The sequence below is a fragment of the Morus notabilis genome, unplaced genomic scaffold (genome assembly GCF_000414095.1).
Source record: "Morus notabilis unplaced genomic scaffold, ASM41409v2 Scaffold785, whole genome shotgun sequence".
NCBI lineage: Eukaryota > Viridiplantae > Streptophyta > Magnoliopsida > Rosales > Moraceae > Morus > Morus notabilis.
In genome coordinates, this window is record NW_010356821.1 from 1,318 (window position 1) to 21,581 (window position 20,264).

Genomic DNA, 20,264 nt, shown 5'->3' on the forward strand with positions numbered 1-20,264 from the left:
GGAAGTGGGCCCACCCTGTCTCTTCATTAAGACGACGAAACGACAAAGAAACAGACCCGACGGTTCTGATTTTATTTTCACCCCCTTATTTTATTTTATTATTTTATTATATTATTATTTTATTTGAAAATATTTTCTTTTTAAAAAAAAAATTATTACTTTGATCTTCACCCCACTCCCAAATCGCACTCTTCTCATGTTCTTATTTTTTAATAATTCATGCGCTCGTTTTTCGGGCCTTGCTTTTTAAAATCCAAAAACTTTGGGGTTTTGTTTATTATTAGATAAATAAATCGTGTTTTAAGAAATTGATTCTTAATTTGACCGCCACAGATTCCGAACTTGGTCCTGCACGAGTTCCTAATAGTCACGCGCTATTAAAAAAAAAAAAAAAACTCTTATTTATTAATCTCCTCTCTAAAAAAAAAAAAAAAAAATCTACTTTATTATTACCCAAATTGTGATGTATTTCTTGTGGACAATTCTTTTGGTACGAGCAAATTGTGATTGGCCTTTTTCTCTTAAAGATATATTTGGAATCCACAAAATATTTGAACTCTAACTCTTTTTAACATTAATTAATATTTCATTTATTTCACCGATTTAAGTTTATAATTTAAATTTTATTATAGTAAAAAAATTTTAAAAACAGTTAATTACATAAGTTGTATAGGAGCCTTGTCGTTGTATATGCCATTGAGTAGTATTGAAAAAGACTTAAGATCACAATGTGTGTCCAATACGTATCTCAAAATAATATGGAAAAAAATACGACTTAGCTATTCCATACGACAGAATATAAGTACTCGTACATCATCACATGGTCGTATCACACAATTGTGCCTAAAATCTAGTCAATGAAAATCCAAGTCGTTATATGAATTTGGAGAGACATTTTGTACATTTTCGTGAAAATGGAAAATTGACGCAGAAAAGACCAAGGTGGAAAAATCTATTTAATAGGGGGGGTGAAAGTGAAAGATTTGAGTACGAGCGAGTAGTACTGTAGAGAGGCCAGAAACTATTATGTAGTGCGGGGCAGTGCATGGGAAAGAGGGTAAGACCTTGAAATCAGGGTTTGAATGTGCGGGTCACGAGGAACCACGTGGTGGTCTCCGGTGGTCCCCGGGTGTGCATTCGAGGAATGCCCTTTCCTGCCATTCTTTATTCTTCTCTTGGGAGGAGGCTCTTAACTTTTAACTTTAAGACCGTGTATATAATTGATTTTATTTTTATTTTTATATTTTTTTAAAAATATATTTTTTTAAAATAATATTTAACGTAATAAAGATAAAAAATAAAAATAAAAATAATTTTTTAATTTAAGCCTCGTTCACTTTGTAGATTTGAGTTTTCAATTTGAGTTGAGATGTGATATTTTTTAAGAGTTTTTCACTGTAGCAAAAAAAGTTAAATGTGACATTTTCTGAGAGCGTTTTACTGTAAAAACTTAAAACTGAAAACTCGAATCGGTGAAATGAACGAGGCCTTAGTGTAAAATGAGAGAGAAAAAAAAACGACTTTTAATCGTTTTTCATTTTTTATTTTTGTTTTCACTTCTCTCGAACAGATAGAGAGAAAGAGAGACATTAATGAATTTTTTTACATTGAAAATAATCTTTTGATAAAACTATTAAACGCATTTTTAAAAATAATTTTTGTCTAAAATTAAAAATATTTTCATATAAAAAATTAAATTATTTTTAAACGAATGCGCCCTAAATCTCATTAGCTACTTTCCAATGTGGACCCCACTTTTTACTTAAGCTTTCTTTTTTTTCTTTTTTTTTTTGAGTGTTTAAATTATTAATTATTTTCTTAATCCATATTGGAGTATTCTAGCTGTAGGAGAACGGTGTATCATTATAATCCATGTTGGAGTTAGGGAAAAAAATTGGTAGAACGGTTATTTTATCCTATAGATATAAACTATGTAATTTTAATTATTAGATTACTTTCTCAACCATTTAATATATGAGTGTCTATATTAAAAATTTATAAAATGCGAACGTATAAATGTTTCTATTAATAAATTATACTGTTAAAAGACTAATTTTACGATTAAAATAAAAGTTTTTACTGATTGAGTTAAATAATAATTTTTATCACAAAATTTGTAAAAAAAAAATGAAATTTAAGAAGGATGTAACGTTTCAGAATCATGTCAAACCAATAATTTTTTTTCACACATTAAATAAGAATTCTCTATTTTATTATTTTATTCACTGATTAGTAAATTAAATACAAAGTAATTTTTTTTCCCTTTCCTCTTCTTTTTGTTTGGAATTATGTGACTAAAAAGCGGCGAGATTGGTAAGTGAGAAATTAGTAGGGATCACGTGTTTGTGTTTATGGCTTTTTCCCCTATCTATTTTTTTTTTTAATATTATCCTTTTTTTTGAAAAAAAAAAAAAATTAAGGTTTGCGTGTATTTGTCTTGTAATAATGAGTCATGGTAGACAAATTGGTCAAACACTGAGCAATGCTTAAAAGTTGGGATCTTCAAGTGTGCATGTGTGCCACCACTAAATAAAAATATTTGGGTCCCAAATATTTGCTTGGCTCATTTATCAAAAGATATATAAAAAAAATAAAAAATAAAAAATCACGTATACAATCTTTGTGACTACTAACAATTAATCTTTCGAAAGTTCCAGTTAATTTAGGTTGTTGTTTGTTATTGTTAACATTTAATCGAATCGTATGAAATTAAATCTCGTTTACATTGATTAATTTGACACTTTATCGGCAGAGAAGGAAACTCAAGAACATAACATAAGATTCAGTTAAAAAAAAAAGATCAATTCTAAAAAATCACACATAATGTTATAATGTACATTATTTTGGTACGTGGAGATATATATAACATGAGAAAAAGGGATTTATTGAACTCAACTTTAATCATAAGACATATCCATATGTCATATATATTTACCAATTAAAATAAAAAAAAAATATATATATATATATAGAACTGATGTGACTTTATTTTAGAAAGAACAATTTACCCTAAAATTTAATACAAGGTTCCACACAAAAGACTTCAGAAATTCAAAACTCACCAGCACAATTGCCTAAATTGATTGAGGAGTATCTCATCATAGATATTCAGTACACTAAAGGAGGCCTTTATTTCAACATTAAAAAAATTTAATAAAGAGAAAAAAAAAAAAAAAAAAAAAAAAAAAAAAAACAACCGCAGATTAAAATAAAAAAATATTGAGAAATAAATAAATTTCGAAGCATGTCAATATATATATATATATATATGTATATAATGTATTTAAGCATGGACTTGATTTCTTAGATGATTGTAATCTTAATACTCTATTTCATTGAACATGGAATATTATTGAGATTCCAATACATTAATATGGAGCTCTTGAAAAACTAATAATAATGTTTGACTAATTAAACAAATATAGAAAAGGCAAAGATAATTATAAATTTTACCTGCCAGCTTAGGAAACCATAGTATATACATGAATTTGACAATGCCAGCATCATTTACAATTTTCAATCTTCTTGGGTCAATTGCATGCTTATGGTTGAGTAGTCCATGCATTAAAACCTTATTATAATATTTGAGATTTTTTTTTTCTCCCATGTTTTCCGCATATTATTTAAGTTTTTGGCACCATTATGGAACAATACTAAATAGTTTGCGGATATATGATGAATAAAAGTTCTACTCTGTTCATCTGTATTAGGTTTCGTCGGTTTAAATACTTTTCATTTTAATAGAATTTTAATCAGATTTAATATTAAAAAAAAATACATAGTTAATAATGAAGTAACCCCACCATAAAAATTCCAATGATGAAAACTATTGTTTTTACTAGTCCTAAATGCCCCATGAAAATGTTGTTGTGTGAGCTCTTTTTTTTTTTTGGTTAATTTATGTTTAATTAAAAAGACAACCAAGAACCTTAAGATGGAGTGACAAGTGAATGTTTCAAACAAACTCGTGCACATTCAGTTCATGCATGAGCTTCCACGGAAACCAAACATAGTCATACATATAAATATATATATATATATATATATATAGAGAAAGTAGAGCTGTCTGTTTCTGGTGGCTGCTAGCTGTTATCCTTGGTGGGAAATGGGTAAGGGCCAATGGGGGGCTCTACATGTTAGCTTGGTTCATTAATTTCTTACTATATAGAAATAATATAATTTTTCTATCACTTTTTTTTTTTTTTTTTTTTTTTTTTTTTTTTTTTTTTTTTTTTTAAGAAAAATGATAAAGCTGAGAGGAGCAAAATCTGAGAAGATGGGCTCCAAGTGTGTACAAAAAGTGTCTTTGGCATTGACCTCTTTTGAGAGCAAAATTGGCATCCTATTGATATTGTCATGGAAAAGGTGTAATCATGTTTTCAGTCTCAACTATGAAATGAAAAGAAGAGAAAAAAAAAAAAAAAAAGTTTAAAGTAGTAAAATTTGACTCATGCAAAATACCATGGTACGGATGGATATAATTGCATACATGTGTTTCCATAAAGGTTAATTGAGTGAGATAAGAATTCCTTTTCATGAATCCAAATCTAATGCATTTTATCCCCTCTTGGAACACCCAATCATGATGTTTTTTTTTTTTTTTTTTTTTTTTTTTTTTTTTTTTTTTAATTTTTTTTTTTTTTTTTTTTTTTTTTTTTTTTTTTTTTTTTTTATAAATCAAAGACAAGAGAAGAATTACTCTGAAGATGCTACAAAATTTGAAATGATCATATTAGCAGCACAAAGGGGTATATTTATTATTTGATAACTTTAACTATTTACGAGTCTTATAAGTAATAGTTAAGAGTTACATTTGTCTTGCCATAGGTTTATTGTCACTCTTATTATCATTGCAACCCTTTCTCAATAGGGATCTTACTCTGATTGCAAGTTTGACGTAGTGATAATTTTTTTACCCATCCAATTCTTCCACACCAAATTTAAAAAATAAAAAATAAAATAAAAATAAAATACAACTAGCAGTATGGAGAGGCTCTCTAAGGCCAAAATCAAAGGAAAATGCTAAAGAGTAATAATGGTATTAAAAATAAAAAAAAAAGACCTACTAGTGCTCAAGATTATTTGTTCATTTTCATGTATAAGTAGATCTCCATAAGATAAAATTTGATTATATTAGAAAATTGCAATTTTACACGACAATTGTGTTCAATAAAAGTGTTGATCAGCTAAATTAGTTCGTAGGATAGTGATATATAGGCGGGAGAATTGGGGGAAAGAGGCATTAACAAGTGGGCCAGTGGCCTGCATTACAAACCTTGTTATTTTCATAACCAAAAGCCCAATTACAACCTTGAAAATAAATTTTTTTTTTAAAAAAAACGGAGAGAGAAAGAGTTTTTTTTTTTTTTTTTTCAATTCCGCCCTTTTAATTTAATATATATAATGAAAAATCAGAACAAAATCTTGTAGTATTTAAGAAAAGGATGTTAATCTTTATAGTCTTATATAAGAGCATTCTTCTAAATTCCCTAAAAGGAAATAAAAATGGCCGGAGGACAATCATTTCTAAGTTGTATATGAATTTGGGAGAAAGAGGAAAATATGTCAAGACTTTAGATGAATTAAAATTAATAGGCTAATAGTTTACATAAGTTAATAAATATGTCAAATTACTATTGTTGTCCATAACTTATCTGGTTATGAACCATAACTTAACAAGTTATTGTCCATAATTTATGATTTTTATCCATAACTTGTTTGGCTATAAACCATAACTTGATAAGTTTATCCATTACTTATCTAGTTATAAACCATAACTTAACAAGTTATGACTTATTAATTTCTATAACTAAAAGTTAGCCTATATACTTTTTTAAACTTTTTATATTGACTTATTTTCTACCATTTCCGTATGAATTTGTACCCCTCCCTCCATCAAGGATTATTACAAATTTGGGCCTTAGTGAATTGGGTCTTTTACGTGTTGGATGGAAACAATGTGGGCTAAGAAGTTGCCATAAGCCATACACCAAAAGCGGGCTTTTAGGTTTGAATCATTCCAAACTTTGAATCAGAGTTCTCTGATTCGAGTTATCACGATGTGACTTGATGTGACTTTATGTAAAAAAATTTTATTGTAGTAAAAAGTTAAATGTTATTATTTTTTAGAGTTTTATACTATAATAAAATTTAAATTTTAAACTCGAATTAATAAAATGAACGGGACGTTGAAAGATAATTGAGTATTTAAAGTGATACGAATGAATAACTAGTCTTCGTAATAAACATTACTAAGCCTAATGTACACAATTTTTTCTATCTTCTTCGGCCTAAGACAAGCCCAGAAACAAACGCTGTCAATATACTCTCTTTTTTTTTTGGGCGAAACTTTCAATTACACAGTTTACATTGTACATTTCAAGCACTTATGTTGTTGTTACAAAAAAAAAAAAAAAAAAAAAAAAGGATTCAATTAATGCCTTAAATTTTTTTTTTTTTTATGGATACTGGCATTGTTATTAACAAAATCTACCAAACTTTAAACTTTTTAAGTTTATTTTCTATCATTTCAGAATAAATTGTTTCTCACGATTAAGTCCCAAGAAAAAATATTGTTGATGAACATTGGAAAAAAGTGCACGAAGTATTCAAGTCAAGTCTATTATACGAGTGGTTAGAGCTATTTCTCATCTAAATAGGATCTTTAAAGACTTGTTTGGTAAGTGAATTATGATTTGAATTCTGTTATGGTGTTTTTATTTCACAAAGAGTTTGAATTCAAAAATTCTCTCACAAAATTCCCGTTAATAAATCTGACTCATCGACTTAAATATATGCTCAAAACGGGTCCTAAGATTCCAAATTCATCAGCCCAGCGATCAGACACGGGCACATCGCACACTGCATAGCACACCTGACATTTTTATCAAATTGATTAGGGGTCCGTTTAGTTCGTTGATTTTAGTTTTTAATTCGAGTTGAGATGTGATTTTATGTGAGAACTTTTTATTGTAATAAAAAAGTTAGATGTGATTATTTTTTAAAATTTTTTACTATAATAAAATTTAAATTCTAAACTCGAATCGGTAAGGTGAAATGAACAGAACCTTAAGTTTGACATGACTTTTGAGCATCAATTACGTTAAAGGGCATGATAGGTCAGACCTCAAGGACTCACGATAAGCGGCGCATTGATGCGCTCAACACTAATGAGCCCAAAATAAATACATTTCTTAAGTTGAATGAGCCTGATCCATGACAAGATCAATAACACAAGCGAAGAAAAAGATAAAAGTGAAGCTAAAAAACGACATTATTTCTCGAATACTAGTATAGTACCTGGGCTTGTGAGATAAAGTTCAAGAACAAAATCTAGCGAACTTAATCACAAAAAGTATAATATCATACCAAGTAAAAATGTTGGCAAAACGTACAATATCATACCAAGTAAAAATGTGGACGATTGCATTTGGCAAGATGCGGAATTTGTCCAACATTTCTCCAAACTCGTACTTTCAATGATACAAATATTAGGTTTTGATGGGGAATTTCATGGACTGTAGTAAAACTCGGATGTGTCATCTTAGCTTGTGATGACACGTGACTTTATCCAAAAAATAAATCAATAAATTAATATATCAAATATTGTAGTAAAGTAATTTATACAACATTTGATAGATTAATACACATAATATTATGGTGCCTCTATAAATTAGTATTTCTACCCCCTATTATAGATTTATTCCTTATTGGTATATTAGTATATATACATAATGTATACTTTTATCCTTTGCTCTTTAGTATTGTATATACACCATACTCACTTAAGAAAAAGATATATAGCTGATTTTCCTGGATGCAATGGTTGTTGCTATTTGCTACAATAATAAATCACTAGTTTAACTAAATAACTAAATAAAATAAATAAACATCTCTCTCCGACGGATCTTCTCAATTGAAATATAGATACACCATTGCACGCATAATTTATAAACGCATATACCATAATAAGTTCCAAGGTTAACTCAAACCTATGAGACTATGAGAAACGATAATATACATGTAAGAGTACTCGGAAGATCAAATTAACTGCATAATCCTTTTTATTGTTCGATAACGCATATTCCACGTACAAAGTCTACTATATATATATATATATATATATTTATGAAATTCAGTTTACCAATCAATATGACATCTTTCACTATACAGACAGCACTAATATCAACTGCAAAAAGCTGAAATTAATCATACTACTCGCATTAAAAGATGTCATATTGATTGGTAAACAAAATTTTAGAGACAAACTTATCAATATTACTGTTTAATATGATCAGGAGCCTGTTATAAGGCCCAAGGAGAGAGCCATGGCGATTCCAATCACATGATTTTGTTATTCCGTTCTTTATCCCAACACTGTTAAAATACACACGAGCAAATAGATGGGGCTCTCATACACAACCTCAGTGCAGGACTATAAAAGCAAATATATATGTATATCATGATGTATACATACATATATAGCAATTATACTACCAGAAGAAGTTGTTCAAAAGAGATGGAGCTTGCGAGTCTTCAAGATCATGGGACGGAGAGTGAACGTGTCTCCCCTCGTATGTCGTGATCACCATCCTCGGATCCTCGGCCAATCGCTCTACTCGTTTCTTCACGCGACAGTTATCCTGCGTGCAGCGGTAGTAGCTCCTGCGCCAGATGAAGATACAAAGTATACATCAGAAGCTGATAACAAATATCCAAGCTTGAAATCAGTAGGATTAATAAAGAATCTGTTTCGAACTGTTAAATATGTATCAGGTTCTGTTAGTTTTAATTTGCATACCTACTAAATAATGTATTGTAATATTGACGGTAATATTGACTAGAAGAATTGAAATCGAATTCGGCATTTACATGACCATGTATATAAAAGAAATCTACAGTATCATGTTAAAGTAGTCCACAAACCAAAAAGAAGACACAAGATATACATCTATATACATAATATATATGTGGTAAGTGGTATGTGAATGACCTAGTGATTTCATCATGAACTATTTGGTGTTGAGTTGATAACTTTTAAAGTCCCGTTATTAACTTTTTTCCAAGTGCTTGTGCAGAATGGACATATATATGAATGGCCTACGTGCACAAAATTCTTAGCCATGCATGCAAACATATTGCATGTTAGATGATCAATAGTGCAGCACAGTACTTGATTAACATGGACGTATATACATACGTACATATAATATATATACATATACATAGGATGGTTTATTGGGAATTTGTAAAATTTAATTGTAATGGTCTTGCAATGCAAGCTTGCAGAGAAAATAGAATAAAAGACTAATCGATGCGCGATAAATGTCAGTAATAATTCAGTGCCATGGCTGGATACAGGCATTAAAAAACATAATCGACTATATAGTTCATAAAGTTAGGTGCTTTTACCAATATGGATTCATAAAGCATTTCTAATAAACACCGTAATAATGAATTTTGCGCAAGGGATACAGAGAGAGCAATAAACACACGATCACAAAATTGAAGGTCCCACACAGAAGGAAAACGACAAAAAGAACTACTCACCATGTGAAAACAATATTCATATCAAAGTCTAAACAGTTGGATAGTCTAATGCTAACTAATTAACTTTTTTCGGATGCTAACTTCTATAGTTGAATACTTCACGTACGTACGCATGTACAGTACATACGTTTGTGTATGTTTCTATTGATCATAATATATTTTTCTTCTCTCTCTCTATATTTTCTGCTTATTACAATTTTCATCTTTTATTAAACCATTGTGGAGAGAGATGAAATTACGTAGTATATATATGACCATGCTCATGTGTATTAGCCGCGCTGCATATAGACGATCATCATGACTACTTTAAAACAACAAGCAAAACAATTAGCAGTTTACATATTAATTTTTCTCGTGAAGAAATCTTCAATGTTTATGTTGACGGTTCCGTCAACAGAATACTAACGAATTTATTTGCGGTTAACAAGAATTAAATGAACTAAAACGCAATTAAACAGCAAGAACAATTCCCCCTCAAATCCAGAGCTACGTCCATTACGGGGAGAAGAAAAACTTCACTATCTTTAGAAGAATTACATGCACTAATGCTCAGAATCAGACTTGAGGATTTTCTGAGCTATAAATGAGAGATTATGAGTCAAAAAAATCCCTAAGTCTTATTCTGAGCATTAGTGTGTGTAATTCCTCCAAAGATAGTGAAATTTATCTCCTCCCCGCAGTGGATGTAGCTCTTGAATTGAAGGTGAACCACTATAATTTCAGTGTATTCTTGATGTTTAATAATTGCGTTTTGGTTCATTCAATTCGCGTTAATTGTAAAAAAAATTTGTTATTATTCCGTTGACGAATTTTCACCGTCAGCGGTTTACATAAGTTTTATAGTAAGCACTTGACATAATATATATGTACAAACACCTATTATATATATATATATATAGTAGAAATTATACCACCAACAGAGTAACCAAACTTCATGCATGCTATATGTATATAACTACGATTATTTTTAGTTAAATCGAATAGCAATACCAGCAACAATCATGGAAAGACGAAGGAATGTTGACACCCTACTGCTAACTAATTAATTATCAATAAAAAACCAAAGAAACGTGTCTTTGAAAATGAAACACAAAGAGGCAAATAAAACGACACAAACAAGATCAGAAAAACTAGATAAGAATGAAAAACATGGAATGAAAAACAATCATGTCAAAGGATCAAATTACAACTTGTTATAGAATGGTTTAATTTCTTCCTTGGCTTTTTTACGCTGTTTCTTTTTTTTTTTTTCTGGTGAGAAAATTCTCCTCTAACCTAACGGTCAAAAATTTTAATTCCTACTTTTGACTTTGACTATGTACAGTTCTTGATTATCCCAATAATTACAGTAGTCCGAGAACGCATGCAGCAGATCACAATTATATATAAGAGATATATATGATCTTCATTATATGTAAGATCTAAATATTCAAACATTTAATCATTCCTTTAAACATGGGCTTTTGACTTTTTTGAGACACTTCCACAAAGTTTTCTACACATCCTGACGAATTTAATGAGAGCAACCAGCATTATTACAGGTATATTTTTCAATGTATTACGCCCTCCTCTAATTAGGAAAATGTTATATCAACTATATTAATCATCGCAACTAACATAACAAACAACTTTAGAAGCCCTTATAATTAACTTGCTCGTGGGTCATCTGTGTACTTTGCTTTTGTGTTTTTATAAAAGAAAAAATAAATAAAATAAAAGAATCGACTATAGAAAATTAAGCATCATAGTTTAGAGCTTATAATAACCATGTAATTTTTATTCTTCCCAAGGATACTACATTACACGTGTAAATTAGTAGATATAATTATAAGCATTGGTCTTAAGTCCAACAACCGTAAGATACGACATGTGTAACACTTTTCGTATAAATTATCTTTTTAATGTAACATGGTAACATTGAAACAAGTTACATGTCATATGGTAATAGTTACATTTTATTGAGTGTTAGATAAAATGAGTGCTACATGTATGTATAAACGATGTTACATTTTTCAGAATGATACGGCTTTTCCTGTAATTATATATATGACTCATTTTCACAGCTGAGTTTCTACTACTATTATTCATCAAGTTTAGGCTAAAGCTACTTTACTCTTACGTTAGTATAATGTAGGCTGAGTAATTAATTATTGTTGGTACTTATGCTTAGCAAAAGCTCGCTATAAATACTAGCTAAAACTCTAGCCACGTAAATATCTGGCCATGGAAAGGTACTTTTTCATGCCATGTCACTATTTAATTAGATAATAAACTGTTAAATTTTCTTTAGTAGAACAGAAAAAGTAACTGGTGAAGTAATTTAGGATTCTGTTAACTGCCATCAAATGACTTTAAGGAGACGTTTGATTCATGGATTAGAATCATGAGATTATAATTATTTTTAATTTACGTGTATTTTTTGTGAGAAAAAATACTGTAACGAATTATAAATCATGATTCAAATCATGGTATGAATCCTCTTACTAAACGTCTCCTAAATCACAATATCCTCAGTAACATTGTGTAAACGTGATTCAAATTCTAGTTATTAGTACTTCTGTAATTCACTGAAACAAATGCTGTCTGCACAATCTATTATTAATTACCGCAGTAATTATAGATACTGCATACTTGTGTGATCATTAGATATAACCAGTTGAAGAAAAAGTATACATATAATAATCTTAATCAAATCTGTCATCTTCTAGCATGTGATGGATATATTTTCTTGTTTCCTTTGTTTATAACACGATGACTTGTGAATGTAAAAGCAACACTAATATTGGCGTATCTTTTCATTGCCATTTTGTCTCTCAAAGCAGTTAATCTTCCTGATCATTACATTTTCTTTAAAATATAATTAGTGTTATCAATGTTAACATTATAATCCGGAGAACACATATTTTACTAATCATCAAAATTTAAATCTCCTGCACCAGGCCTGTAAAGCCTTATAGTGATAATGATAACATCTCAACAATAATAAGAGAGAGAGGAAAAACAAAGCATGTGTATGGGGTACAACAAGAGCTAAAATCCAATGTGACAAAAAAAAAAAAGAAGTGATCATGAATAAAGCAAAAAGAAAGTTAAGGTGGAAAGTAAAGAAAGAAAAAGAGATCACAGAGAGAGAGAGAGAGTAAAAATAAAATTTATATATATAGATATATATGTGTATATCTATATATATATATATATGTATGTATTTGTCTAACCTGGGATGCTGTGTGTTCTTTACCACTTTCTGTCCGTACTTCCTCCACTTGTAACCGTCATCAAGAACATCAACCTCGCTCATGGTCTTGAAGCAAAACCTTGGTTCTCTCACCTTCCTTCTTCCTTTTATCTTCTTCATCTTCATGGCTGAAACTCCTAGATGGTGATGGTGATCATGATCATCATGATCTTCGCCGCCATTAAAGCCACCGCCCGATCGCAGCTTGTTCCCCATGCACTCGTTCACCTCTCCCCATGACCTCCCAAAAAAAAAAACCCCACAATGAAAACATTTTCAAAATTTAACTTTAATTACCTTGACATGTTGATAACATTATTCTAAATAGGGATTTTATTAGTTGATTATTATAATTTACCAAAATTTTATGGGAGGGCACGTTGTTTTGTCATACGAGATTTGATTAATATTTCAATGTTTTTGCATGAAATCAAAGATATAAATTATCTCTAATAGGATGATCATGTATGTATGTACGAGCAAATTAAACATAAATATAAAAAAAGTAACAATTTTGAGATTCTAATTATTTGATTACCAGAGATTTGCGGTTGATCTTTGCAAGGAAAGGAGCTGGGGTCCTCCAAAATGGTCAGAAGCCGTGAAGTGATCTTCTCTCATATGCTTAGAAGGGCTAGAAGTAGTAGTAGATGTAGTACTGAGAGATGAAATTAGGGTTTCAGAGAGATTAATATTAGTACTAATATTATTATTAGTTGAACAAGGTATAGAGAAGTTTTTGAGGCATCCCAATGGAGAAAGTTGCGGATGAGCCATGTTTGAAGGAAAAGAAAAGAAACCCATTTGAGTAACTGGAGCTTCTTGATCATCCTCAAACAAGCCCTGGTTATTGATCATGGCTTGGGACGTGGAAGCCATATTAATCTCTCTCTCTCTCTCTCTCTCTCTCTCTCTCTCTCTAAGAGGTTAATTAGTGAAGGAATTAAGGATGCAGAAGATCTGAAGGAAGAAAGTTTTGGTGCTTTTTATGATAAGATGAGAGAATGAAGAGAATGAAGAGAATAAAGAGAATGATCTTATAGAAGAAAGAAATCCCTTCAGGCAAAGATTGCAAAGCAGCTAGTCTAGATTAAAAGCACCCTAGCTAGTAGAAGAGTCTCTGTCATGTTCTACAGAAAGAAAGATAGACAGAATTTTGCTAAGCCGTGAAAGTAACCAAATACCTATAAATATGACCAACCACTAAATTATATATATATATATATATTATTTCTTTTTTGCCCGCTTTAGTTTTCGTCTCCGATATTAATATATTCGGACTTTCTTTAATAGGATTTTCTTATTGGTATACTCAGTCTTAACAATTGAATTTAATTAAAATTATATTAGATTAAAAATATATACAGAATAAATAATTTTTAATTTAAATTTAAAAATTAAAAATAAAAAATTACCGATAGTTTGTTTTTTTTAATCTTATTAAAAAAATTCCCCCACAATATTTTTAATATTTAGTAAACTAAAAGGGAATTAGGAAACAATGGGCAGTTGAGAGATGTTGAAAATATACAATGATCAGCGTCCACTAACATGCATTTATATATTGTGGAGTAATAAAAATAGAAAAAATAAAGACACATGAACAATGAAGAAAAGTGTGACACATGAAAAGAACTAGTACAGGAGGAGTTCTAAGATTTCAAACAGAAAGTTTGGTGGAGTTGGGTTTTGGAGTGATATATAAGTGCAACAAAATGTTTGGACATTTGACCTCTGAAGCACAGAAAATCCGTGTGTCTCACATGGCCGGTTAGTGGAACTTTACTGTATATGGGACTTCAAGTCAACAATACACGACAAAGGGGATATGTATTGTGTGGTATATTATATGCCAGTTAACCACAAAAAAAAAAAAAAAAAAAAAATGCATTAGGGTATGGAAAAATAGGGAACTTATAGTAGGAATTATTATTTTACTTTATGGGTAGCAATTATTATTTTAAGCCTCGTTCATTTTGCGGATTTGAGTTTTTAATTCGAGCTGAGATGTGACATTTTATGAGAGTTTTTTACTGTAACAGAAAAAGTTAAATGTGACATTTTTTGAAAACTTTTTACTGTAAAAACCTAAAACTAAAAACTCGAATCAGTGAAATGAACAAGGCTTGTTAGAATTAATTTTTTAACTATATAATTTTTTAACAACTAAAATAACATATTTTATTGATATATTAAAATAGCATTTTTTATGTGTTACAAAAATCTAAAAAAATTATCAATAAGATTTCATTTTGAATCGATATATATATATATATATCCAAATAAAAATCTATTAATTTTTGTATAGGTTTTATTTGAATTTGATTTTAATCAAATTTAGCGTTTATGTTGAAAAAAAATAAAAATAAAAAAAACACTTACAAAGACATTCACACAAAAGTAAGGAGTACTATTTCGTGCTAATGTTGTGTAGCATGAAAATGTGTGCAATCGTGTGCGTTGCCTTAGATGCCTCACAACAAGGATAAAAGTGAACTAAGATGATCAGTGCACAATAATAGATAGAACAAAAAAATATATATATCTCTCAAATGAGAGAAGGGAAAAATTTATCATTCTCCACCAAAATCTTTTAAAAAAAGATGAAAGAAAGACACACGGAAAGGGCAATTCATATATATCCATCGTTTTCTAGGGTTTCTTTTGTGGATGAATATGATGATAATATATTTCTAGGGTTTCTTTTTGGCAACAAAAAGAAATATCAGAGGGCAATGATGATAAATCTTGGATGCAAATCTTTCTTCTCTGAATCGGCGGTGAAGATTCATTATGATTTTGTGTAAGAGGTCCTATTTGACTTTTTTCAGAAAAAAAAAAAAAAAAAAAAAAAGCTTCTCACCTTTCTAATATCCCTTTTGTTAATCAATTTTTTTTTTTATTTTTATTTTTTTTTTTTTGCACTTTACCCAACCCCATATCTAACCCCATTTCCCAAATCCCAAACCCACCCCATGATACTGCTATCATCTCATCAATTAAGCTTTATAAAGTTAGATAACTTTTTGTTTTGTTTTCCCACAGTTAAAAAAATCTATGTGGACCAACATGACCTTGTTGAGATATACATATTGATTGCATAAATTTTAAGCCATTGGATTATTAGTTATTATTCAATAATTATGTGCTTTTTGTACTTCATCCGTTTGTTAAACTGATCAATAAAATGATGAAGTTCATTAAGTAGGAAATATGTTTTCATCAATCATATATCACCTAACTGTTTTCCTATAGGTGTTAGAGGAAGAAACCTATTGATCTAGAGGTAATTAGTAGTACTACTAAAAAAATGTAAATGTATTAGTTTTTCATAATTAGGTTATTTTTATTAGGTATAGAAGTAGTGACAGAGTATAAGATTTCATGTTTCTCTTTTTTTTTTTTGAATAAAGAAGTTTATATCTTTTTGGCAACGCAATAATATAAAAAAAAGGGTTGGGATGCTTTTTTTCCTGACAACATACTGAGAGATACGATAATTTGTAAAATTTTACATTAAAACTTGTAAAACTCAAACAATAAAGTTGCTAAACTTATAATAAATTTGTGAATTTTGCAAGAATATGATGAATCGTTTAAATTTGTAAATTCAAATGTAAAATTCACAAGTTATCATATTAATTCACAAGTTTATCGTAACTTTTGTAACTTTATCGTTCGAGTTTGTAAGTTATAACGTAAAATTTTACAAATTATCATATCTCCTGATACGGCAATAGCAAAAAGCATTCCGACAACATAAAAGATTTCAAGAACTAGTAATGATATCAACGACTCCTTGCACGTTTATATTAAATTACAAGTCTACAATTATTTTCCTCCCTTGAAATTTAATAACTGTAAGCTTATGTATATAGTGTAGTATATATGCTCGTAGCAATCTATTAATAATTTAATTTTTAGTGATAAATTCTATATTCTATATGAAAAAGAAGAAGTAGAAAATTTCAAATTTTTCTTTCGTCCGTATTAATAGCACATGTTTTTAAATGTTAAATCGGGTTAAAATGAAAAAAAATATATATATATAAAATTGATAAAAAAAATTTCCTATTAATTGGGTATCTTTTTATACTTGCCTTAAGATTAATTAAGATTCTTATATTTTCTGTAAAAGTAGATGTGTAAGATAGTTTTATTACTTTTTAATTTAGCGTTTAGTTCATGCATCTGAACTCACGAATGACGATTTTGATTTAGAAAACTGGTTTAAATTGTTGTTTGGGAATGAAAAAGAAATTTTAAAATCTGATCCCCCAATTCCAAATTCAGCTCCCTAAATTTGGGTGATTCAAACCCATTTGCTACCAAAATTTTACAATTATTATTATTATTTTAATTTTCCTTTAATTTGTTTAATGTTATTTTGTTTTAATTTATTTTCACCGTTCAAATCTTTGTTTTCAAATAATTCAAATACATATTCCGATTTTATCCCAATTTTATATTTTCAATTTACCTATGTATCTAAACCGCGTTTAAAATCACAATTTATATACTTATGTTCATAATTTACAGTTAAAACAAAAAATTGAAATCGCGTACTTATTAAAGTAAATGCATCAAGCCAGAAGGCCACCAACTTTCTTTTTGGCTGAATAAGATTACAACTTACAAGAACTAAATACCAAAAATTTATTGTCTTAATTAGCTCTTATAATGGAGAAGGACAACGACATTTGTGATAACATTTTAATAATTCTATTACAGAATATATATTACATTCTTCTACTTTTCGTTTTCTTTTTTTTTTTCCCTTTTTGTGCAAACTTTTGGCAGTTTGGATTAGGTTAATTAACGAAAATCCATCTTCACTCTCAATTAATAAAAATTGTGACATTCAGTGACATACTTGACATTTAAAATAAGTGGTTAATTGGATGCAAGTTAATTATATTAGAGAAAAAAAAAGAGCTTTACATAAATATTTTTCCATCATCTATTAATTTGTTAGAAAAAGTATGTTTAATTTTGGATCACTGCTCAGTTTAAGTGGGACGATTTTCTTAATTATTATGAGCATTAAATTAAAGTAAAAAAGAAGGAATATAAAACAAGAGCAATGTATGAATTTTTAGTTCCATTAGGGTTTCTGTAGATCATCGCTTGCGTGGAGCTAACTTCACCATGACGTCATGGTGCTACGTACCAGGGAATAATGTCTTGCTTCAACTAAAGCAATCTCTTTTGTTTATTAATGTTTAATATAATATAATATAACCAGAAAGGGACTATAATAATAAAATTAAAAAAAAGGAAAAGAGCTTTTTTGCTCTTTTGGCTTTAAGTTGGAGGGTAGGACATGGGGTGGCAAACAAACATCATTTCTTTTTGTCCCTGTTTATTATAGGTCCTCATTATGCCCATATTGCATCCCATTACTCCATTTTCAGCTTTCATTTGTATCAACTTTTTCCTTAGCTTTGGCACCAAACTATATTTTTTATACAAAAATGGCATTTGTAATTTCTTTAAGTAGAAAAGCATTATTTTTTTCATGTGCTTTATCTCTAATCTCATTTAAATTAATTCCGGACTCTTAAAATTATGTCTTACTTTTGATCCTTAATATATTGCTTATTCTAATTTTAGTCTATGTTAACTAGTACTTGTTAAATATTTGATGGAATTTGTGAAAATTATAGACCAAAATTAGAAAAATTTAAAGGTAAAAATTAGAATAATACCAAAAATAAAGGACCTCCTGCATAAATATTTACACAAATAGTCTTTACGCTTTTTTCAATTAGTATAAAAGGACCTCTTGCATATCTCAACTAGGTTGGAAGCATAAAAACATGAATTAAACAAAGAAAATTAGAAATTCGTCTAGTCTTATAATTTGGTCAGATGATATTAGGCATACTAAAGTATGTGTTTGTTTTGGCTAAGTTTCACATAAACGTATTAGAAGGTCATGAAATATTTACAGAATAATTATGTAATTATTGTTTTCCTGTTGTTCTTAGAATAATAAAAGCCCCCACCGACCATGAAGAAAATCACACGCTGAAATTCAATTGTGTTATAATATTTCTAATGGTACCTCCTAGTATAACTAAATAATCTAATAAAACAATTAAAAAGCATTATAAATGGAAGGCCTACATAGTACCAGTTTTAGCATATATGTGATGATTATGTCTCATTTATTGTTACTCATAGTTTTTTTTTTTTTTTTCCAAACAATGTAAGAAAGAGGGAATGAGGAGGAAGAAACGGGTTGTTTGGATTAATTAGATACATAACATGCAATTAGTGTTTCTAAAACTTTTAAGAAAGTATAATTTGAGTGACTGATCCTGTAAACTATTTTTTCGTATTTCTTTTTCTTTTGAAATATTACACAGCTTTTCGCAATCTGACCAACTACTGAATTGAGGGATTTGAATGTAATTTGAAATATGATGTGATTTTTTTTTTTTTTTTTGTAATTTTCTAAACATATTGAGCTTCTCTAGTCTCTATTTTAAGCTGTTAGATCTATATAAAAAATTATATATTATGCATATTTTTTTAATCTGATATGATTTTAATATAATGTAATAGTTAAAAACTAACACTACTAATATAATTGTCCTATTAGAAAAATCCCTCTAAATATAATATAAGGATATGTAGGAAATAAAATAACACAAGGACACGTAATACTAGGGTTGACAATTTCAGACACGACACGATAAAATGATACGAGATAAATGGGTTTAGACCGCACAATTATTAATTGGGTCGTTAACGGGCTGGCACGAATAACACAAAAATAAATGAGCTGGATTCATGCCAGTCCGTTTAACACGCTTAACCCGTTTAGTTATACATGCCGTTATCGGGCCGACACGGCCCAACCCGTTTATTAAGCCCATATATATATATATTTGGTTTTTAGAGCGTAGTTGGGCATTCAACCTTAAGGTTCAAAGAAGATATTTTCCTATATTTATTTTATGTTTTATGCACTTAAACATTCAAATGTTTGGTTATGTTTTCAAACTTATTTAAATATACTTGGTTATGTTTTCAAACTTCTTTGAATGTTTGGTAATTGGAATGTTTTGAAACATATATACTCGATAATCTTGTAGTATCATATATATGTGTGTGTTTGATATTTGAATATTTTAATATGTGTTGGCTATTATACATGATTTTAACTATAAGTGATATTAAGTAGTCAATTAATATAGTTTTGAATACAATATAAAATTCCACTGTTTTTGGTATTTGGGTCATAAACGGGTCATAAACGTGTTTTTTCGTATCGGCCCGTTACGGCACGTTTAGTAATCGTGTTCGCGTGTCGTGTCGTGTTAATCGTGTTATTAGTGTTTCGTATTTGGTTTTCTGACACGTTTATTAATCGTATCGTGTTCGTGTTCATTATAATCGTGTCGTACCGTAATTGTGCCGGCCCGAACACGACACACAAACACGAATTGCCAGCTCTACGTAATACATACTT

At 29.3% G+C, this 20,264-nt stretch overlaps 1 protein-coding gene across 1 annotated transcript; it reads right to left on the reverse strand.

The window, feature by feature from the left end:
• Positions 1–8,222: 8,222 nt before the first annotated feature.
• Positions 8,223–13,831, reverse strand: LOC21388651 (probable WRKY transcription factor 13). Its single transcript, XM_010088610.2, has 3 exons — positions 13,323–13,831; positions 12,765–13,025; positions 8,223–8,664 (listed from the first exon to the last, which is right to left on the reverse strand). Exons 1-3 carry the CDS (start codon positions 13,661–13,663, stop codon positions 8,493–8,495), a joined length of 774 nt encoding a protein of 257 aa, XP_010086912.1. The 5' UTR covers positions 13,664–13,831; the 3' UTR covers positions 8,223–8,492.
• Positions 13,832–20,264: the final 6,433 nt, after the last annotated feature.

Coding starts and splice junctions, on each gene's coding strand:
- LOC21388651 (XM_010088610.2), bottom strand. CDS start 13,663: ATGGCTTCCACGTCCCAAGCCATGATCAATAACCAGGGCTTGTTTGAG. Junction 13,026..13,322: donor AGATCAACCGCAAATCTCTG/GTAATCAAATAA, acceptor TTTTTTTGGGAG/GTCATGGGGAGAGGTGAACG. Junction 8,665..12,764: donor AAGAACACACAGCATCCCAG/GTTAGACAAATA, acceptor CATCTGGCGCAG/GAGCTACTACCGCTGCACGC.